This window comes from Macrosteles quadrilineatus, unplaced genomic scaffold (genome assembly GCF_028750875.1).
Source record: "Macrosteles quadrilineatus isolate MER2022 unplaced genomic scaffold, UCM_ALF_1.0 Scaffold_5__1_contigs__length_97177068, whole genome shotgun sequence".
In the NCBI taxonomy this organism is placed as follows: domain Eukaryota; kingdom Metazoa; phylum Arthropoda; class Insecta; order Hemiptera; family Cicadellidae; genus Macrosteles; species Macrosteles quadrilineatus.
Genome location: NW_026542598.1, coordinates 91,526,809 through 91,548,290, shown reverse-complemented (window position 1 = coordinate 91,548,290; position 21,482 = coordinate 91,526,809). Strand labels below are relative to the sequence as shown.

General features: G+C 39.1%; 2 protein-coding genes across 2 annotated transcripts in view; one reads left to right on the top strand and one right to left on the bottom strand.

Annotated features, from left to right (window-relative positions):
• LOC128994154 (uncharacterized) overlaps positions 1–21,482 on the top strand; it is a 230,738-nt gene that overhangs the window by 90,784 nt on the left and 118,472 nt on the right. The gene's annotated exons all lie outside the window — the stretch shown is intronic.
• LOC128994155 (dendritic arbor reduction protein 1-like) overlaps positions 1–21,482 on the bottom strand; it is an 82,874-nt gene that overhangs the window by 26,776 nt on the left and 34,616 nt on the right. Inside the window, exons 2-3 of the mRNA XM_054418478.1 lie at positions 5,417–6,068; positions 4,253–4,312 (exon numbers count right to left, since the gene is read on the bottom strand). Of these exons, the coding sequence (XP_054274453.1) occupies positions 4,253–4,312; positions 5,417–6,068 (712 nt within the window). The remainder of the gene's footprint in view (positions 1–4,252; positions 4,313–5,416; positions 6,069–21,482) is intronic.

Below are 21,482 nucleotides of genomic sequence, written 5' to 3'. Positions count from 1 at the left end.
TTGGTTAGTCATCTCCTGTCAGTTGAAAATAATTACCTCATCACTCTCAACTTGTACAAATCCACAACGTAAACTTTGCCAAGCAAATACAAAAACCTCATTCGAAAATTGCATACCAACAAATCCACACAGAAACAGTTTACTACGCAAAAATGCAAACCCAACGAAACCGCAAATCACAAACCAAGATCAAACACCAAAACCGAGTCTTGTGAAAGGCTCAATATGAATTCACAAAGAGAAAATCAATCTGAAGTGTATAATGAGCCCGACTCCCACGCTCATTGTTTGAAGGGATGTTGAAGGTGATCTGTTCAACATCAACATCGCTGGTAATTAGCTATTGTCTGTGGTATTTAAATATCATAAGGACATCTGTACCATCCATTCTGGACGTCAGCTTAGCGTTCAGTTCAGGATCAGGTGACTTGACTTTCTGACTGGTCATTGTTGAACATGTGGGGGGTCAGTGTTGTGGGCGTTGCTATGGATACTGGGGATCTTTGGATCAGCTGTTAGGGTTGGATTTACGTAAACGGTTGAAAGTGTGTGCTTGTTTAGAAATTATATATTGTTCTTCTTATTTTTCACCATATGATTGCTGTTGTGGCTCACAGTTCCTATGGATGAAAAGGTTTGGTTTATCTGTTTAGGACGAAATAAAGTTCCAGATAAAAAAGAGGACTTTAGAATTTTACTCTCGTTTAAGAAAACAACTCCTGCTATGTAACGTTGAGGCAAACAATTACATTTCCGTGTTAAACTTCTGGATAAGCTATAGAAAAAACTTGCATTGGTAAATTGAGTGTAGGGCCTACTATTGCCAAATACTGTCTAATTTTTTTTACAACTACTATTGATAATTTATACGTGCAATAAATAAAGGGAACAACTTATTGTAAACTGTGCCATCTTTTACGTTTCCATCATGATATGATGATATGGAGATGGAGAACGATAAAGAAAGTAGATCATCAAAAATATCGCACCATGAGAGGCTCATTTTGATATTTTGTCTGAGTAAAACCTAGCTGCAGTTGGTCCATATGCATATGGAAGATCTACATCTGTAACTAAAGCCAATAATTGTTAATAATAATTAATTTCCAATAATTAATTTCATTCTATAGGCCTATTTGGGATGAGTTGCACACGTGTGTGCACTAATTAGTCCAAGGTAACTTAAAGGTTTAGAAGTTGGGTAATTTATAATACTTTTGTCAACAAAGTGTCTAGTAGATTAAAACTAAATTTACTTTTTCGAGCTACACAAAAACATGTTTGTTTCGTTTATGACAAATTCTCAATAGTTAGACTTAAGATTGCAATCAGCAATGATTAGTCTAATGGTTCTGGCACTTTGTCAAACGTAAGACCTTTTGTTCCAAGGACTATTGTTAAGACTGTTACGTTCGGAATGTCGCTCAGTGTGTACAATGCGATTGTAAATTATGAAAGAATTTAAAAACTTTTATCTCCACTGAATGATGGAAGTGGTTACATCAAATAAACCAATTTGATCATTTAGATATGTAATCTCGAGTGTAATTAAAGTTTACTTAGAAGTGAATGCGGACTTGGCTACTGGAATTCACTGGAAGGACAATCTAACCTTACATTGCAAAGGTAAACGTGTATTTCAGTTTGGTAAAAGGGGCCAGACTGTATATGAGCTGCAGTGAGTTTTCAGTAAACACTAATTTGGGGGGTTACAATTTCTCCGGGTCTCCGGGATGATGGTTTTAAAATGCATGGATGATAGCATAAATAATTTTGAAAAAGTAATCACGGAGAAAACAATGACATGGGGTTATGAGTTTCTTTTTACAGGGTTCTGCATAAACAGATTGAAATTTTGTACTGCAATATTGTTTTCGTAATCCTGGACAATTTACTGGAGAGAGATCCTTTTCTGGACTCTGGAAACATTCAGAGTAGGCCTATATTCGTCCTGTTTCTGTTCTGAATACAGTTAATCGATAGTTATTTTAGCAAGTTTTCTGGAAAAAATATGGAAGAATTAAGTGCCCTGATAACTTCCAAACCTAGAGGAAATTTACAGTTGTTCCCGATAAGTCAAACTGTCCGCACGATTATTTTCCCGGATACCTAATTTGTAGGGAACCCGTTTAGGAAAACTAGGACCATTCCAGGACGTACGACACTGACACCTTTCGTCTCCCATATCTTCTAGAACACCTGAGCCACCCAAGAACTCGAACACCTGTAAACAATCGCCACGTCCCTAGGCTAGGTAAGACCAGCAATAAACAATCAATAACGCAGCCTCTCACAGAATGTAGAGCACTTCGGCTCCGAATTTATTCACCCCTCTAGGGAGTAATTTCCCCATTAGAAGATTACAGAGTGAAAACTATCGGCAATGTGGCTGCAGGGGATTGTTAGGCTTACTGTATGAGCGTTCACTTTGTACTGAACTGTACCGGTACTCCGTACACTGGTTAGCACTATAGTGTGTATGATACAACCTGTCTCTTGACCTCATACCTGAGTAATGACCAATGGTTTAAAGCCAGGGCTAGTCCCAGGTAGGGGCTAGGATACAGGTTCCATCATACAGAATATAGAGCCCTAGAGTACGTGTTGACCCCACAAAGAAGAGATTTTTTTCTTCTTTGAGACAACTCTTTCACAGTTAGGATAATGGTGACCACACCAAACTATTTTTTAAGCTTAGCACGAGCATTGAGTTTGGATACTGAACTGTACCGGTACTCCATACACTGGTGAGCACTATAGTGTGTATGATATAACATGTCTCTTGACCACACACGTGAGTACGAGGTCAAGGTTTTGTAGTAACTGAACAAATTACTGTTGTAACTGAACAATGGTTTTGTAGCCAGGGCTAGTCCCAGGTAAGGGCTACGAGACAGGTTCCGTCATACAGACTATAGAGCCCTAAAGTACTTGTTGACCACACAATTGAAGACTCTTTTTCTCCGAGGCGACCCTTTCAAAGCTGGGCTGATGGTGAGCACACCAAACCACCATTTGAAATTAACTAACCTCAAATTACATTACATCTACCTAATAGGCTACTCAAATTACATTAGATTATGTTAATAAATCGTTAGAATCGTTTACACGTCATCCTTATCCAAACAGCTTCTCTACACCGACAATAGTGAGTAATCAAAAAATGATCCTAATTTTACTAAACCACACAAAACCACCATTTAAAACAACCTAACCTCAACTCGCTGCACCAGGTAATGTTCAAATTACGTTTAAATCGTTAAAGTCGTGTACACGTCATCCACAACAGAGTATAAAGCTTTACTGAGTAGTTGAGTAGTTGTCAAGTAATCTCGCAGCAAAGGTCGCACGAAGGCATTATCGTCAGTATCGCCGGCGGCCGCAGCCAGTTCCTCAGTGTTAGTGTTAGTGTTAGTGTTGGTAGTTATAGTTATGCAACTAATTGTCCACAGGTGTTCCTAGATCGCAGGAAACTGTTTTGCATGTGGGATGGCTTTGGAAGTAGGTAAACGTGCCACGGGCTATTAGGAATGCGTCAATGCTGAGTCAGATGAGAAATCGAGGTGAACAGTTTTGGTCATTAATATCTCCTACAGTTACCTAAAGGATAAATTAGGTGAAATTAATAAATGTACTACGATACAAATGGGGGATTTTTCACTTCATCACGCAAAATGTACTGGACCAAATTAGTAGAAGGTATGCACCAAGATTATATATCTACTCGGATTACTAAAGGTCTCTTGCGGTTTTGTCAGTAACAGTAACACTCTATCCTTCCAAAAGGTTTGATTAGCTAGTATGTAAATAAATATGCATTGGTCTTACCATACAAAAATACAATATACTGTACATACTTATGTAGAAACTAGCTTTTCTCATCTTCTTTGGCTTTTAAGAATGTTATAAGGCTGAGAAAGTTTGTTCCACAATCTGGAGATCCTATTAATTAAAGAAAATAAATTATGTTTTTGTCATCAAGGTAAAACAAGAAATTTTCTTTCTGATGTAGGTCTAGCTTCAAGAACGAACTTTTTCTATTTTGTAGGCAAACCCGTTGCAAAGTTCGGGATAAACTACACTGTAAACAAAGAGTTATAAAATTAATTTTTCAATAGTAAAGATATATACTTGCAATCGAAGTTATTGAAAATGCAATGTAAACTATAAGCTATACCTATAAGCTATATAAGAAGCTATAAGCTATATAAAATGTAAATACATCTTCAACAAAAAGAATAAAGAACCTTACCTGTGTGTATTCTCTGGTGGGCCTTGAGGTGGGAGCTTTTCGTGTAGACTTTGGTGCAGCCTGAAACATCGAAGAAAAATATTTTGTTACCACAGTTGTGTGTAAACTTTTAAAGAACGATTTCAATTGCTTCAGTCCTTAAATAAACATAAACATGTCTACTGTAACCACGTGAATAACAATAAACAATTTTGAGAAGCAAGAACATGGAGTGGAACTGCAGGGTTTAATTAGTCTAAATTTCTTTATCGTTGCACGCTTTTCCAACTCAATTAAACTAACGATAAGGAAACGTCCAACAAAATACAATGTTTAGATTTCAACTACAACACTCTTAACAGGATAGTGAAACTAATTATACAATTAACTCAGGACACTAACAGGAAACCCTAAGTCTTTGATCTAGTGATCGTACTAAACAAAAACTCCATTACGACTTATGAATGAACGAGAGTAGAGACAAGACCCAGTGGCGTTCTAAGAAGCAGCGCAGTTCATTCATTGAGTGGACGGTTTTTGTGAATGGCGCCCGTCCCATTGAGTCGGGAGTAGTCCACTTGTAGACACCGTGACCGTCTGCTACGACCCTGATGTTATCCGATAGGCTCGTAGTCACTTGGGGGCTAATTTGGCCTGCAAGTGATTTGTGTGGCTTTAACAACTCAGGGGGTGTTTGAGGTTTGAAACACTGCATTTTTTATGAGTGAAAGCCGGTACTATTTCCACGGATGAAGAAGGAAATACGGTCATGAAATAGTAATTGTTCTTTGCATTCTATGAATTGAGTGAATAGGGTTTGTTACTTGTAACAGCATTGCTCAATAAAGGGCTATAAGTCAGTGTAAAATATTAATTCAATCCCACCTAAGAACACACCTTTAGTTGTCATCTGTCATACTCGAACTTGATACATTGAAATTCCAATCAAACCTATCATTCTATAACAATATAGATTTTATATGTTGGCTTTTTGGAGAAAATGGAATGTTGAAAGTAGTACGATCATTGAGAGGCTTAAATAAGTTCTATTTGCCGGTAGCTGGATCATATAGATGAACATGTGTTCACTATTATCAAGAAAGTCAATAATGCTAAATACCAAATAATTATGTGAACCTGGAAATCAACAAAATACAATTAAACTTTACAAAATCAAATCCTCACCTATGAAGTCGCAGTGGTGAACTCTTCTCTTCTCCAACTCCGGATTGTTGCGGCGGTTGTACTTGGTGTGTGTGTGGATGACCTGAGGCACCGGGTAGGGCGGGGGCGGAGTCCTCCGAGGCAGCGCCGCCCCGGGCGACCCAGGGTCAGAGCTGGGCGGCGTGGGCGGCGGCGCATACAGCAACCTAGGGAGGTAGGGCATCTTGTAGCTCTGGTAGAGCGGGCACGGACTCGCGGGACCGGGAGCCGAGGACCTTTCCGTCTTGATGGTCAAAGGATGCAGCACAGGTTCTGGATTCAACATATCGTCCGTCACTTCCAGCTTTATCTGTGCGTTCATCCCCGTAATCATCTCCGCGTTCTCCGGGTCCAGCTTTTGTATGCTGGAGGTGATGTCCTCCCAGAGTGGAGGTTTGAGGAAGACGTCGTCCTCCGGGACCCCGTGGACCGTCTTCGGCGACACGTAGGACATGCTGGGGTGCCCCGTCCGCGAGTGGGGGGAGTCGACGAAGAAGTCATCGATGGTGGAGGCTGACTCTCTCCTGGGTTTGTCGAGTTCTGCGAAAGACGCCTCGGCCGCCGCCGCCTCTTCCTCGAGTCGCTGCAGACGGTCGAACTCCTGCTTGCAGAGGTAGGCGTCCAGCTCTCCCGTCTGGAACAAAGAGAAGTAGTCAGTTGTAGGTTGAGATATTCCAAAAGCATTCATAGGATTGTCGCCAAAGTTTTGTAGAATGGATAAAATACTTTATCCTTGAAAAAAAAGTGGAACTGATATAATTTATTTGATGACCATGTAAAGTTTTACCTTAACTTATACGTAAGCAAATGTCAATGGGTCAATGTATTACAAATGTACATTACACCTTTATAAAGCCACAATAATGTAAATATGTCCTCCATTCTTAACACAACAGTACTCTCAGTGGAAGTCGTCCATCGTGCAAAGTGTCTCCGGTTACCTAAATATACCAGAAAGCAATAATAATAATAATATCAAAAACAATCAGACTGTAGTAACTTTTGGGTCGTAAAGTATGAATTTCTGAAGCAAGACATTGTAGACCCAGTTATTTTTCGTGGATAATTTAAGTTATAATAATCCTAATAGAATAATCATGTTCGTCTCAGCTAATCCGACTACCTAATTTGTTTCCACGATAAATCTATACCAAATGTAACTCTTGATTGGTTTACGTAATTTTTTACAACCAAACGGTAACCAATTGGTAAACAACTCTCGTTACTGCCATTTAGGATCAATCACAACAATAATGGCCATTACCACTTTTTGATATGAGAATCTTCAGCGGCTACACTTACCCGATTCGGTCCGGTTCGGTCCGGTCCTCCAAAATGCGGAACAATGCTTCCCATGTTTTTTATCCGCCAATTTGAAGCCCCAACATCCATCACATCAAGCACCTGCCGTATGACCAGGACCCGTTCCACTCTGCTCCATATCGGCCACCATAAAGTAAGCAATCGGCTTGATCGTCAATAAAGGAGGTTGGTTTACGATGCCCAGCATGACGCGATGTTTCTCTATCGTAAACGTTTATTGGTTTATTCCTCGTGCCTTACCACAGGCGCTCGTAAACGATAGGAATTTGTCTGTCAGCTGCGCAGGCCAGATGCAGACAATCACCTGACTTGTTTCCCTGCTCTGCGTTGTCATATTACCTTATGTCCTCGTCTAAAGATACCAATGTACATTGCTAAATTAAGTGTACTGGACACTACGTCTTGTGACAATGAAAGCTCTAAAAAGAATGTTGGAGTGGAGCGATTGAAAAAAAATTATGGTATTTATCATTACCCCCCTATGTTTATTTTCTGTGCTGATGTCATCGTTTTCGCTACAGCTTTGGATAAGGCAGTTGAAGACATTACGCCTAGTATCGCAAATATGATTATCACTCACTGTGCTAAAATATCGTACAGTATTGCGTTATAATACGATTGCTGATTCTGAGCAACAATTTATATTATGGGGAAAAGTTCAAATCTTAATGCCAATAGGAAACTAATGACAATGAAGTACATTACTTATTTATTGGGGTCTGATGTTGGAATTGAACGACTGATTATCATTGATTTTGTTTTCTGAGGAAACCAGAAGGAAAGCCCTAGGGGCGTAGTATAAAAGGCCTAGCCCGAAGTAATGTGCGAAACAGTTCCAGGCTAGTGTCCTAGGAGACGAGGGTTTTTTTTTAGCCGGTAGTCCGGGGACAATGAGCCCGCGGGAGTCCGGCACTACTGAGTGGCCATTGAGCACCTCAGTGTGCGTAAATGCATTTTTACCTCCGCCCCATAAAAAAATCATTGATTTAGTAAAACCTCCGAACATAATCTTTTTATTTCAAAAGACTCACTAATTTCATGGTATATTCCATCCTACAACAATTCCCTAATTACAAAAATAATTGACCACTATCCCCCATGGTCACAATAATCGTTATCGTTTGATCCACGGAGCGCATGCGCGCCTGCGCCGATCTGTGCCAGCTCCGTCACGAACCGCGCGCAGCCTTCCCGCCATTTGTTACCGAACAGCTGTTAATTGAGCGCGACAATCAGCTGTTCAGATATGCAATCAAGTGGTATAATTGGACGAGTACAACGTGATGGTTTGTAAGAGGAGATTTATGGTCGCCTGCGACGCTGCATGGTCGAGCCAGCACAGAAGCTTCTCTCTGTCTCCTTCGGCGTAAGCAACAGATGGGATTGTAATAAACTTTTCTAAGAACTACTACTATGGTGCACTGTTGGTTTTAACGTTAAACATTATGAGTAGGATCCTAGTGGTTCAGATTAAGGGTCTTTCAGAGATATTCGTTGAAGTGACGGCAGTGCTGGCAGACGCGGCATTTCGGATTTAAGTCTGCAGATGCAGCAATCATTTGTCAACTACATTAATGTTGAATTGCAGCTTACGCCGAGAATATATAGTTGAAATTCGTGGAAAATTTTGGTCCATGGAAGTCTCTCTTTTATTTGTTACATCGTAATCTACAAAAAAAAAAAAAAAAAAAAAAAAAACGCTACAGCAGAAGTTAGACAATCATTACTGGTTAGTGGAAAGTGTTAAATAATTTGTCTATAACTGTACAAGAATTTGCTGAATACACATTTGGATTGATTTGGAAGTAAACATAACCTTCCTCATAAAGCCATTATCTGCTAAATATTCGGATAGCACGATGACTCAAAAGATGAGGATGAAAGATCTCTGCAAACGGACAGAGCCCATTTTATTTATACTATTCCCTTACAAATAACGCAGGGAATGCTAACACAAATAATAACCGATAAAATTTAGAACTTTGAAGGTTAAACATTGAATTGTCTATAACTATAACTGATTTGCCACCTTCAAAAGATAAAAAGTATTTTTCAACGTGCCTAAAATCAATCACATTAATTCAAAACCTATGTGATATCGACAAAGGATAGCTTTATCAATTGTTGTCCCTTGACTCAAGTTTCTCTCCTCCAAACTTCAGCAGCGAGATCAAAAGCTTGACCTAGAAAAAGAGAAACCGCGTGCTGATATTTGTAGGGTTCGTGTGTGAATGCGTGCGTGCGTTTGTACAGTTCGTGTGTGTGTGTGTGTTTGTATATTGCGTGTGTGTGTGTGTGTACTGCAAGTTCTGTCAACCTTGAGACTGGCCGTCAATCCGCCGGATGATAGATAGGAGAAACGTCGAACAGAGATACCAACTTTCACGCGTGTACGAATAATCAGATAACCGGGTGTTGTATGGACCGAGATCGCAGAGACAACAGCACGTAGATATTCGGTACACTTCAATCTGATTTGGTGAACATGCGAGCTATGGAGTGGATATATCGATTCTCGAGTACAAACTAGAAGAAAGTTCGGAAAAGAAACCTGTCGAGTAAGTTGAAAATGAGAAACGTATACTTACGCTAAACAAATTATCTATAGGATGTTTTCTGTGCTATAGGCTATCTTCAGTTAAACATCTGACTATTGGTAGAAGTTGACAACCCATTACTGTGGCCAGTAAAAAAAAAAACTATTGATGTTTAATTGAACTATGAACTATGAATGTGCTGCTGTCAATCAGTAGCCTAACTATCTCCAACTCGTTAACCATGAATGACTGAAAAGAACTCTTTTTTGAAACTATAACATCTATAAGCCACACAAAACTACCATAGAATTGAAAACTAAGGAAGAAAGATTACCTGAAAGTGACACACTCCACGAGAAGATTGGCAGAAGCGCTATATTCTATTCCAATAAAAAAACTACAACAGCTGATCCATATAAAAGATACGTCTGTCTACCTCAGTATCCAAAAAAAAAAATCATAGGAACTTACAAATAGGTTGTGTCAGATAAGCCAAATAACTGATTTATGCATTATAAAACTTAATAATTCCTCATCAGTCATTCCCTTCGGGCTTTTAAAACTGTTAATTGATTTCCATATCTCAAAAGTATTCGCGTTTAGGAAAATACCTCAAATGTGTCCAAACATCGTGCTTAATGTCAATTAGAATGAAAAACTTGTTTAGTCATCCATGGAAATGTCACGCTGACTCAGACCATTGCACTTTTGAGATTCTTCAAGATAGAAGAATGTTTTAAGAGCTTGACAGTGAACCCAACTTTTATCAGATCTGCACGCTTTGGAGGAATTTCACAGTCATCTCGAAGCCATAAAGATTCTTCACGCCTACGATATCGACAAGCTTATAATTAATTGATTGGTAAACAGGCGTAAAATTAATTTCCAGACAAGACCATCGACTGTAAGAGCCACAGAGAGGTCAGGCAATCAATTGATTAATCTTGGGCGCGATGATTCATTCAGGTGCTGAAGTTGGTTAATTGCATTCCTCCTCAACTTCTTGGCTGAAAGAACAAGTGTGTCAGGAGGAATTTTGAGATTTCCATCGAAGAAAGTTTCCCGCAAACTACTAAATTACAAAAACATATCTTAGATTATTCACTCATGCTAAAGGTAAGTGAGTTTACTAATATCAAAACCGAAGGTTCTTTAGGGTGCTGATCTGCTAAAGCAATTTAATTATATTCCTCTTTAAATTATCCCAAATTGAGTAAGTGATTTGTTTTTTGCGCTGGAATGCGGGTAAATTTACTTTGTAAACTCAAAAAATCATACTCGAGCATATTCTCTATTTATGAGGAAGCTGAATGAGTTAGCAAGAATCTGGAATCACCTGGCGATTTATTCAGATGCTGAAGATAATTGCAAGCGAATTGAAGATGAAATTCATTTTGCCATCAAGATCTAAACTTTATGTAGACATCAGGAGTACAAAAGAAATGTTCTCCAATAAATAAATGAATTTGTAGGGGAAATGAAACCAAGTAATTTCAAGTGTGCGTTATTTTACTAGATAAAAACTATGTTTAATTAGACCACTTTGAGTAACTGCTACTGCTGGAGACACTGCTTCACTACACCTATCTTGAGAACGTTATTTACTCTGCAGAAAAGTTAAGTGTGCATAATTGCAATGCATTCAGACACATTTAACAATGTTACATTGAGTAACTGCTACATTTGGAGCCGCTCCATCAGCAGGCCGAGCACGACACGAAGCAGGAACTGTTGTGGAACCGGTATCGGCAACAGTTGGCACCAGTTACCGGTCAAGACCGGACTTGCCCATTCATCCTGACCATTCATAAAGCCACCGGCGTCGCCACACATTACGCCCTTGAGGCTGCTTTGGGTTTTAACATATGATTGATTAACGTGTTTGTGTAGTTGGAAAAGTGAAAGCTCTTGTGTTGTTACCCACAAGCATTATGAACACAAATCTATTATACAGCATACCTATAGCTGAAGAACCAATTTTGTCTGAAAGACTTTCGTAGTTCATGTCAACATTTAGTATTGTCGTTACTAAATAAGATAGATACATAGCTGAGCGAGACCCAGATGTAAGTAAAGGTTGAGTAAAGGTCTAAGTGAGATGACCTGAGCAACTGTTATTGGCTAAGACCATCAAATTCTTTAGCTAGAAATATCAGGAATAGAACTCTAAGGGGCTCATATTCCAAAACCTTGGTCCACACCGCTAATGAAACCAAACCTGATGAATACAAACCTCATATTCCAAACCTATATACCCAAGTCTGGGCCTGGGGACCCTCAAAGTTACAAGAAATCACACAAAAACGCAGTTTATTCAATACTCAATAAATTCAACAGCATTCGTATTGACAAAGCAAAAGGGGGTTTTCAGCAAAGTAGAATTTGATTAGTGGACTTAATGATTTCAAAATTGCATACTTTGAAAGAATAAATAGGACATTTCCACAAGCAAATTAGAGGATGAACGTATAATCTATATAATTATTCTTGTAGTAGTTTACCAATTGTTTACGTCAATTACAGTCGTTTCCTAAGAACTACTACCAAACCGGCTCTCATAAAGGTCCAAGCTAATGGAACTTGTAACAAGTCGTAAAACACGACTAAATACAGGCTGTATCCATCATGGGGAAGCTTCGAACAAGAAAAAGCTTTAGGTAGCGATTGTCGCTGGCAGGTTTATGTGGGGCGAGACAGAAACGGTCACGTGACTCGCAATAATTAGGCGACAATAGATAACGTCAAAATTCCTGTCAAAGATATTAATGACGGCAATCAGCGTGGATCGACACGGAATACAGATCAGTTCTGGTTTTGTCTTGCCATTCTCTGCGGTTTTGTCGTTTCCCACTTTGTCCCCATTGTCCGGTTGATTGGCTGTTTTCTTCACTGCTACTTAATTTCTCATAGACTCTGGTATGCTATAAAAGCGACTAGTATATGTGAAATGTTTATAGACAAGACAGTATAGTGATTTGATATTATGTTATGGTAATGTGAATAGGCGGGGTATCGTGAGTGTACTCTACTAGACCATTTCCATAACCTAATTTCGATATGATTTCTCGGGAACATGAATGTTTGTATGCCAATTCGTTAATAAATATGTTCCGGTTGTAAGTATTTTTAATGGTTGATCTGTCGAGATCTATCACGGTATGGATTTGTTAAGGATCCAATATGTCGAAATTGTGGTATACCAGACTAATTGTTGGGGGATTTTACGGGTAAATTGTAAGGGTAAATATTTTCCATGGTAGAATATAATAAATGCCCAGTTCAATGAGGACAACTACTTCAAATATGATTAGGCAATGCACTAGATACCGTATTGTATCAATCTTCACCAAAACAAATAAATCGCCAGGGATATCGTCATACTAATTTCCTTCGGACGAATCACAATTGCTATCAAATCACATCCAAATACATATTTGCCCTACACAGAGGCACACAAGAGGCAATTATTTGTTCAGGAAAAATATCGTCACAATAGTTATAGTAGATAGGGTTGCCTGATTTTTTCCTCTGGCGAATAAAAGTGACTGCGATGTTGGAAATGAATATACGAGTGTGGGCAGGGGACGATTTGTCCTCGAGCGAGCGACGACGATTTGTGCAGGTTAAAACTGTATGTTAGTTCCAGCAGAGTGCTTGCTGGTAAAGACTTATGGTGTATGAAAGCTAGGATATGAAATTATGAGTCTTTGTTAAATTAAGTAGTAAGTTTATTTAATTTTATAAAACAATTGGAGTGATCATTAAACTGGCATGTGTTAATGTGTAATACTTTGGATGAAAGTGAGTCTTGCAAAACTGTTCCAACCTGAAGAATCCTTAGTCTAAACCGTTCTTGGTCTATGGAGCCGGTACAGCGCCTGTCTTCATTATCAGCAAAGTAAAAAGTTGTCTTCATGGGATTTGAAAAGGTAACTACCTTTTCACATTTGTAAAACTGAGACATGGGCAACTTGTTATGACTTAAGTCTATAAGAGTAGCTGTGTATCTGGATGATAATGAAAGATGGTAAGTTTATATATAGGTTAAGCTTAGTAAAAAACAACATTGGTAAATAATAAAGATTTTTTTATTCAAAATATGAAGTTGAATACATTTCAAGCCTTACACATATTTAGAAGATCATCATGAGTGACTTCCAGAGACAATGTATATCTCCCAGTGACATCCTGGCCCAATGTATCTGATCCGTCCTCGCAGTAGACTATATTTTTGGCACTGCCCTTGTCTGTTGTCTGTTCCTTGAAGCGAAGATAGGAGCAAAACGGTGAGTTGTAGCGATGATCTTCTATTGCGTCATCACCTTCTTCCCACTTGAAAAGATTAACTCCACAATAAACGCATTTAGTGGTGTCCTTCATAGCAGCCATTTTGACAAAGCCTTCATCGGCAAGCTGCTTAGCAGAAGGAGTTTTAAGTTTCCATTCGTCAAAGGTCTTTACTCTCACTTCAGGGTTGTTCATGTCTAGCATAGCTGGGTTTTTCAAACACCAATCAGCTAGTTTGTGTACATTGGTTTGTGAACAATAAAATCCTGGAGCATGTAAATGATGAAACAAACACTGATTCTTCTGTTTGGATAGTTCTTCAACGGGAGGAAGTAGTAGAAAATCGCTCGACAGAGGGGGGCCTCCAAGTAGCTCAAGACTGAACACAACTCTTCTGTTCTCTAGCAACTTTTCCAAAACCTTTGCCTTTTCAGTTGAAGCAGCATACAATAGGTTTACATTGCAGCAAATGTCTCTCAGAGATGACGTGAGAGAGCTATATTCAACGTTTCCTGTTCCGAATCCGAGGCCATGATAGTGTTTACTCAACCACCTGTTATGATTGTCAAACTGTGAACTGTGCCACCCTCCGCAATCATGTTGTGTGCCTGGAAAAGTAGATCTGGATCCATCCTTAGGTGGTGAGAAAATCCAATGTTGTACACATCTTGAATCCAAGTCCAATATGCTCAATTCCTTGATAACCACTGTCTTATCCTCTCCGATAAAAGCACTAAAATCTATGATGGCCTGTTTAATCATGACTGAAAGTTCTAACTCCAACGAAATTCAAGTTGAGACTGAGAAACCAAACCGTCAAGAGCGGGCTTTATAGCCTATCCCCACCCCAAATTCCAACACTTTCTGCATGAATCACATTATCCGATGAACCAGGTTAGTGGCTGGCTCATAGCTGAATGACTTGTCGTGAATTATCAAACAATAAGCAGCAGTCCCAGGAGGGAAAGCTTCGCTGGCCTCAAATTCTAAACGAATATCAACAGGGGCTGACCTAAGGGATTCGTTTTGCTTAGAACAGTCAATTACGATTAGTGGTGCATAAGAAATGAAATTTTTAACGTCCAAAAGTGGTTGTGATGGAACGTTGTAATACGACTCCTGAAAACGGGTATACATGTCGTAGAGTATAGCGTAGTGGTTCTTTGCAATGTCTAGTTTTAAATCATCATAAGGATAGTTAATAGAGTTTAAATGAAGTTTTATGTTTGATATCTTGCAGTGATCAAAGCATGCGGCAGACTTTTTCATGTTGTTTTTGCGATTCTCCTGGAAAGCCACTATGACGTATCTTGGCTTCTCTAGCTGTGATGCCGTCTTTACTGACCAAGATTGCTTGTTTGATTGTGGCAAAGAGGGATACTCATAGAGTTCCCAGCTTCGATACTCTACAGGAACACTCGTTCCCCTTTCCAAATGTCTAAGCAATGCAATTCTTTGTCTATCACTCAAAGAAACGTAGGGAACCCTCCAGCATAGTTTCTCTAGTTTAACTTTAATATCTTCAGGAGTTGTGTCAGTAGCACCACTTGAGGTCCACAAAACTGCATTTTTGTCCCCGGCCGACCTCAGTAGAACAAGCTCATGACGGCAGTTGACAATAACCTTTCTATAATCTTCTGCGAACCCCAGAAGCCTACTTAGCGGTATGCAAAAACTAAAATTTCCATCAGTGTCAGTCACATGACTATCCAAAGTGGAAGACAACTTATTCACCTCGGTTGGCCAGCCAGAGTTCCCTAAACTTCTTAAAGAGTTCTCTCCAATAGAAGCAAATCCTTTCATTGTAGAAGTTATACCTGGGTTCCTAATGCGATCTATTTCAACTCCATTTATTTCATACCGTATCTCGTCAAACAAAAATGCAAATGCGTTTGGAGTGAACTTTGTTTTTGTAGTTGCTGTATTGTCTGACTTCAATAGCTTTCCCTCAACATACAAATAACTCATAGAAGGTACAATGCATAGATCTTGTTGTTGAATTGGTATTCTTATCTCGTCATTGTTGTCTAGTGTGGTAGAAGCGTAAGGGAAATGAGTGTGAAATTCCATGTGAGAAATAGTGTCATCAAATGGGACACTACTAAAAATATCCAGTACATCCATTATTGAAGTATTTTATAGCCCAAGGAGCGTAAAAACCTTCGGTTTGTGTGTGTTAGTCGCTTGGGTGACAAACAAACACTGTTTGGTACTGTTGAGTGTGCACCCAATAAATAGTCGTCGGAGTTATGGGTTTTCTTGACCCTGTCTATATGACCCTTTGATATTCCCGGCTTTGATAAACAGTTTGAAAAATATAAGTAACCCATCTCCTACTAACTGTTCAATTAGGGACCTTCCTCAAATGTAAACACACTGTAATACGTTCTCCTCTAAAATTCACCAACCTATCGTCCTGGTCTACAATCCGTAGTGTTATGTTACTTATTGCCCTCGTGGTGATTGGAAGGTAAATGATTGTACTGGGTATTTCAACAAGCTTATATCCTGGTGGTACTGCTGGGAAAAACTGATGGATTGTATGACTTTGCTTATTATTAACGAAAGACCCGCCCGCTATGCTGCATTCAACTCTAATCGTGTTTGTCTTAAAAATATCCACAACATTTTTCGAGTAGTGCTCATTTCCAGGTCCTATGACCTCAGAATCGAAACCCAGGAGGCTGCCAATAGAGTTGGGTTGAGAGAAATCCACCTGAGCGTTACATTTCAGAGTAGTTTGCAATGTATTGTTGTTTGTTCCCAAGCGAAAAAAGTACTTCTTTTCCTGTGTAGCCAAAATCTTTAGCTTATCCTGTATGAAACGTTCAATATCCATTACTTCATATGTACCAGTAGGTATTTTAATAATCTTTCCATTATCGAAATGAAACTGGTTGTTTGTTTCGTCGACATTTGGTATGGAGTTATAAGACTCGAAGCTAAGCAAACCAACTTCATAATCATAACCACCTTCAAGTTCGATGGGAGGAAAGTAGTCTACTGAAAGAGTAGAAGTTCTACCTGAAAGCATGAACGTCTGAGACATGACTAAAGGGTGGAAATGATAACAACAAATATATATATGTGTACACTGTAATATCATTTAAATTGAGGTTAAAAAATACAAACACAGATGCCCACAGATCTCAGAGTAAGTGTTGACATCCTGATAAGCGGTTCGGTTGTAAGATACGTATTTCCCATTTAAATACTTCTGAAGTTCCAGTGGAGGTATCAAATCCCCGTAGCTGTCAAAGTACCTCACGTAGTCTCCACTCTTTTTGTAGCATACCCAATGAGTGCCACTACCATTGGTATTGTCCAAGTTGACTATTCCAGACTCGTTCCTCCATGGACTTTTAGGAAGGTTGTCACGCATAAACACTCCTCTAAAATGGGGGATTTTAAGCTTCCTGGCCCAATGTGTTAACTCAAAATCATACATTGCCCTTCTGGGCAAAATATCTATAAGTTTTTTGGCTGCTTCTGATAAGGTGCCATGTAAATACCAAGTCCTTTCTTATATGGTCTAAAGTACAGGCCCTTGCCATGTCGCAAAGCTACTGCCTCCATAGTTTCGTTATGTCTTTGCATCTCGCTCAGCCGTTTCTTGGCATCTCTAGCTTCAAGCACTGCTTTGGCTACACCAGCAGCCCCACCTGTCAGACTTCCCAATGCACTAAGCCCTGCAAAGATTGGCAGCAATGGTAGCACACCTCCTGACTTGGGAAGTGATAGAATCCGTGATCTACGTCGTAAATGACTGAACGCACTACGCCTCCCTCTCTTCATAGATCTGATGGCGTTCAACGCTGATGATGCTGCCTTTGTTATGTGTTTTCTACTCCCTCTGTTTAATATTCCACCTCCGCCAACAAGATGCATTCCTGATCCCCGCACAGCCGTCCTTGCTTGTCGTAATACATCGGAAAAAGTAAAAGGTTTAAGTCTTCTGCTGCACTTTCTAGTGGTGCCTTTTCTTTTTCGTTTTAGCGCACTTCCACCTCTTGCTGTGCTCCCTTTGGCTAACGATCCCCTACCTAACCTCCCTCGATTTCTTCGCCTAGTCTGCCGTCTCCTCCTCCTCCTGCCTTCGGTTGTTCCGGCACCAAGCTTCAATTTCGCGTTCATTGCGCTTGCAACAGCCCAGGAAGCAAGCCTCTCACCAATAGGAACACCTTTTGTTTTGAACCTTGCCCACGCCTCGTTTGCTAATACTCTGTCAGCAGTGTGTCGAGATGAAAGATCTTTGCTCTTATTGTAGGCAATATCGTGTTGTTTACAAGCTTGATCCAATAGGTTGATTCCTTGATCCTTCCTTTCCAACCTTTCCTTCAATCTTGTACCAGGTCCACAAAATTGGTATCCTCCAGGCAGGTGAAGTTCTAGCGGAAGAGAGTTTATAGCACGATTAAGCAGACCACATCCTCTAGTGATCCTACGCATACTGAGCAGGTCTTACAAATATGAACACCTTATATACGATTCTTCATTTCACTTTTGTCCCCCAGTGTGTGAAGATGAAATTTAAAAAGCACCGTGACACTTTTGTTGTGGACAATGCTGTGGAAAAACTCATTCAATCCACTTCGGATGGAATTAAATCCAAAGAAGTGAAAAAACATAGTGAACTCCTTCCTCAATCCATTCGAGGCATCATTTGTGGTCCATCTAACTGTGGAAAAACAAATTTGATGTTTAGCCTTTTGACTGAACCAAAGGGATTAAAGTATGCTAATATATATGTGTTTAGTAAATCATTGCTGCAACCTAAATACAAGATGCTTGAACAAATAATGCAAAACCTGTCATGTATTGGTTATTTTTCATTTACTAACAGTGAAGATGTTCCCAATCCTGATGAAGCTAAAAAGGACTCAATAATGATATTTGATGACGTGGCCTGTGATAAACAAGACAATATGAAAGCATACTTCAGCATGGGAAGACATAGAGATGTAGATACGTTCTACTTGATCCAGACGTACACGCGGCTCCCTAAACATCTCCTTAGAGATAACGCCAATTTAATAATTCTTTTTAAGCAGGATGACTTAAATCTAAGACATGTATACAATGATCATGTTAATAGCGATATGACTTTTGATCAATTTAAGTGTTTGTGTCACACCTGTTGGAACAAACACAAGTATGGATTTGTAACCATAGATAAAGATTCTGAAATCAACAAAGGTCGTTACCGTTTAGGTCTTGATACCTATATAGTCGATATATAAAGGGCTCCTTTCAGCATCAATACACTAAACGTTAATCAGAGTGACAGTGAGAGGATGGAGAAGTATGGCAGTGCTCCGATGGCTCTTAGAGCTCCCAAGAAAAGAAAGCTAAGAGCGAAACGAGTAATCCGACGTATAGTGAAGAAATATCCAATACCAAACTTGAAGGAGCGGAACCAAGACAGTGCTAACAAGCACGAACATATAGTAAAAAATGAACTACTTAGACTAACAAATGCTGTGCGTAAAAAGTTTCAACAATTGAAGCATAATGCTGATTATGTTGAGAGGTTGTTAGAAGTGCAAGCTAAACCCATAGTCAAACCTCTGCAAGAGACAGTAGAGAGACGTTTGAAGGAACAGCAGTACTATTATAAACCTGTTAAAAAAGAAGAACTAGACTTTGTGGTTAAAAAAGATGATCAGAGTACAACTATGGATAGAACTTTTGTACAAGATGAAGAAAAGGGAGGATGACTTCAATAAGTCCTTAGATGTGTCTACTCAAACCATTAAACCCAATCAGCTGGATACGTATTTAAAAAGGCTTTCCAATCCACAAACAAAAGATAAAATGGACACGACTTATGGTGTTCGACTTGATGGAAGGGGTAATATGACAATTGGTGATTCTAGAATAAAAATTACAAATTCAAAGATACAGGTAAGGAATCACAGCTTTGAAACAACTCCAGGACTCCTTGAATTACTATTCATGCAGGTTCCTGATAAGGATATAGTAGAAAGGCAGGATTTGACAGTGTATAAAAAGATCCTTCAAGACACCAATGCACACCGACAGATGTATTCTGCTGAAAAACCTGTAAATGCAAATAGGGGCAAAAAGTACTTAAGCGTAATATCGGTACTTTTTCCACCAAAGCAAGGCATGACCGTTACAACCCCGGAACACGCTAGTGGAAGTGTATAACTGTTGACAACGTGGACAGGTACACATCTGATGTGAATTTACTGGTGAAGCGACTTAAAACCTTGGTTTTTGTCACAAGAAGCCGGTCACAACGCTCATAGCGAAGAAATAGACTATATTATAGAGTTGCTTCAACTAAACGGAATTATCGCTTAAGTGTTCATAGGTAATAAAGGCATTATGAATAAAAGAAAGAAGACAATGTCAAGTCAAGCAGATGCTGCTAAGAGAGGTATTGTTAATGAGTTACACAAACCAGCTAGGAAAAACTTTGTCAGAAGAAAGGTTTTTGTTCGAGGTATTGACGATTTGTGGCAAGTCGACTTGATAGAAATGATACCTTACTCAAAAGCGAATAAAGGGAAAAAGTATATCCTAATGATAATTGATGTTCTTTCAAAGTATGCATGGGCGGTTCCTTTAGACAACAAAAAAGGGAAGACAGTGGCCTCAGCTATGGAAAATGTTTTGAAAAATAGCGGAAGAATACCACAAAACATTCAAAGTGATCTTGGTACAGATTTTTATAATAAAGAATTTAAATCCTTAATGCAACGTTTTGCGATAAATCATTTCAGTACATTCACCCATTTGAAGGCCTCTGTGGTAGAAAGCTGAATAAAACGATTAAAAATTGGATGTATAAGGAATTTGCTGTACAGGGAGATTATAGGTGGCTAGACATGCTTCCTCGTTTAATTTCCATGTACAATTCAAGGCTACATCGGACAACAGGTATGCGACCACGAGATGTTACATCGTTTCACGAGAGGGCATTGGTGAGGAAATTAAATCAAAACAAGGTACAACAGATTCCAAAGCTAAGAGTCAATGATAAAGTCAGGGTTCTAAGTATAAAACTTTGTTTGAAAAAGGTTACACCCCAAACTGGAGTACTGAACTATTTAAAATCATACGAGTGCGAAAATCTGTCCACCAGTGTACTACCTACAAGATGAAGATGGGGACATTATCAAAGGGGCATTTTACGAACCAGAATTACAAAAGACAAATTACCCAGATACGTATTTGATTGAAAAGGTTATAAAGCGCAAAGGAAACAAGATTTATGTCAAATGGCTTGGGTTCCCTCACGCTACAACTCGTGGGCTTAAATAGTATATTAACCTGTTTCTCCCATCATTCTGGATTAGATCTTGTTATTGTAAACATATATTGTACAAGCTATGATTAGAAGACATATCATAGATAAGTTTGGACATGCTTTGTATCAAGAACAGAAGCATCACTTATCTGATGACGAAGATGATGCATATGTGATAAGTGAAGATGGATCAAGAGGTTTAGAGCTGCAGTGGAACCTGACGTATCACGACAAAAGGTGTCTAAAGGCTATTTAAATCGTTTCTATGTGAACAAAGACGATTTGAATGAGGTGGAAGGAAAGTTAAAGACCTTTGTTGTTAGCCTCAAAGAGGCCCAGCAAGCAGTTAATGATGTAAAACAATCAATAGTCTCCATAGAGGGTTCTATCAAGACCGAGCTAAAAGACATAAAGGAGAAACAGTTATTCTATCACGATAGACTAAACAACTTAGAAGAATCAGATGGGAAATCATCACAATTAATTGCTTCCTTGGATAACAAACTAATAAAGCTAGTTGAATCAGACGAGAAAACGTCTGCATCTTTATTATCTTTGGATGATAAGCTCAAGAAGCTGAAAGACTCGGATGAGAAAACATCTACACATTTGTTATCTTTGGATA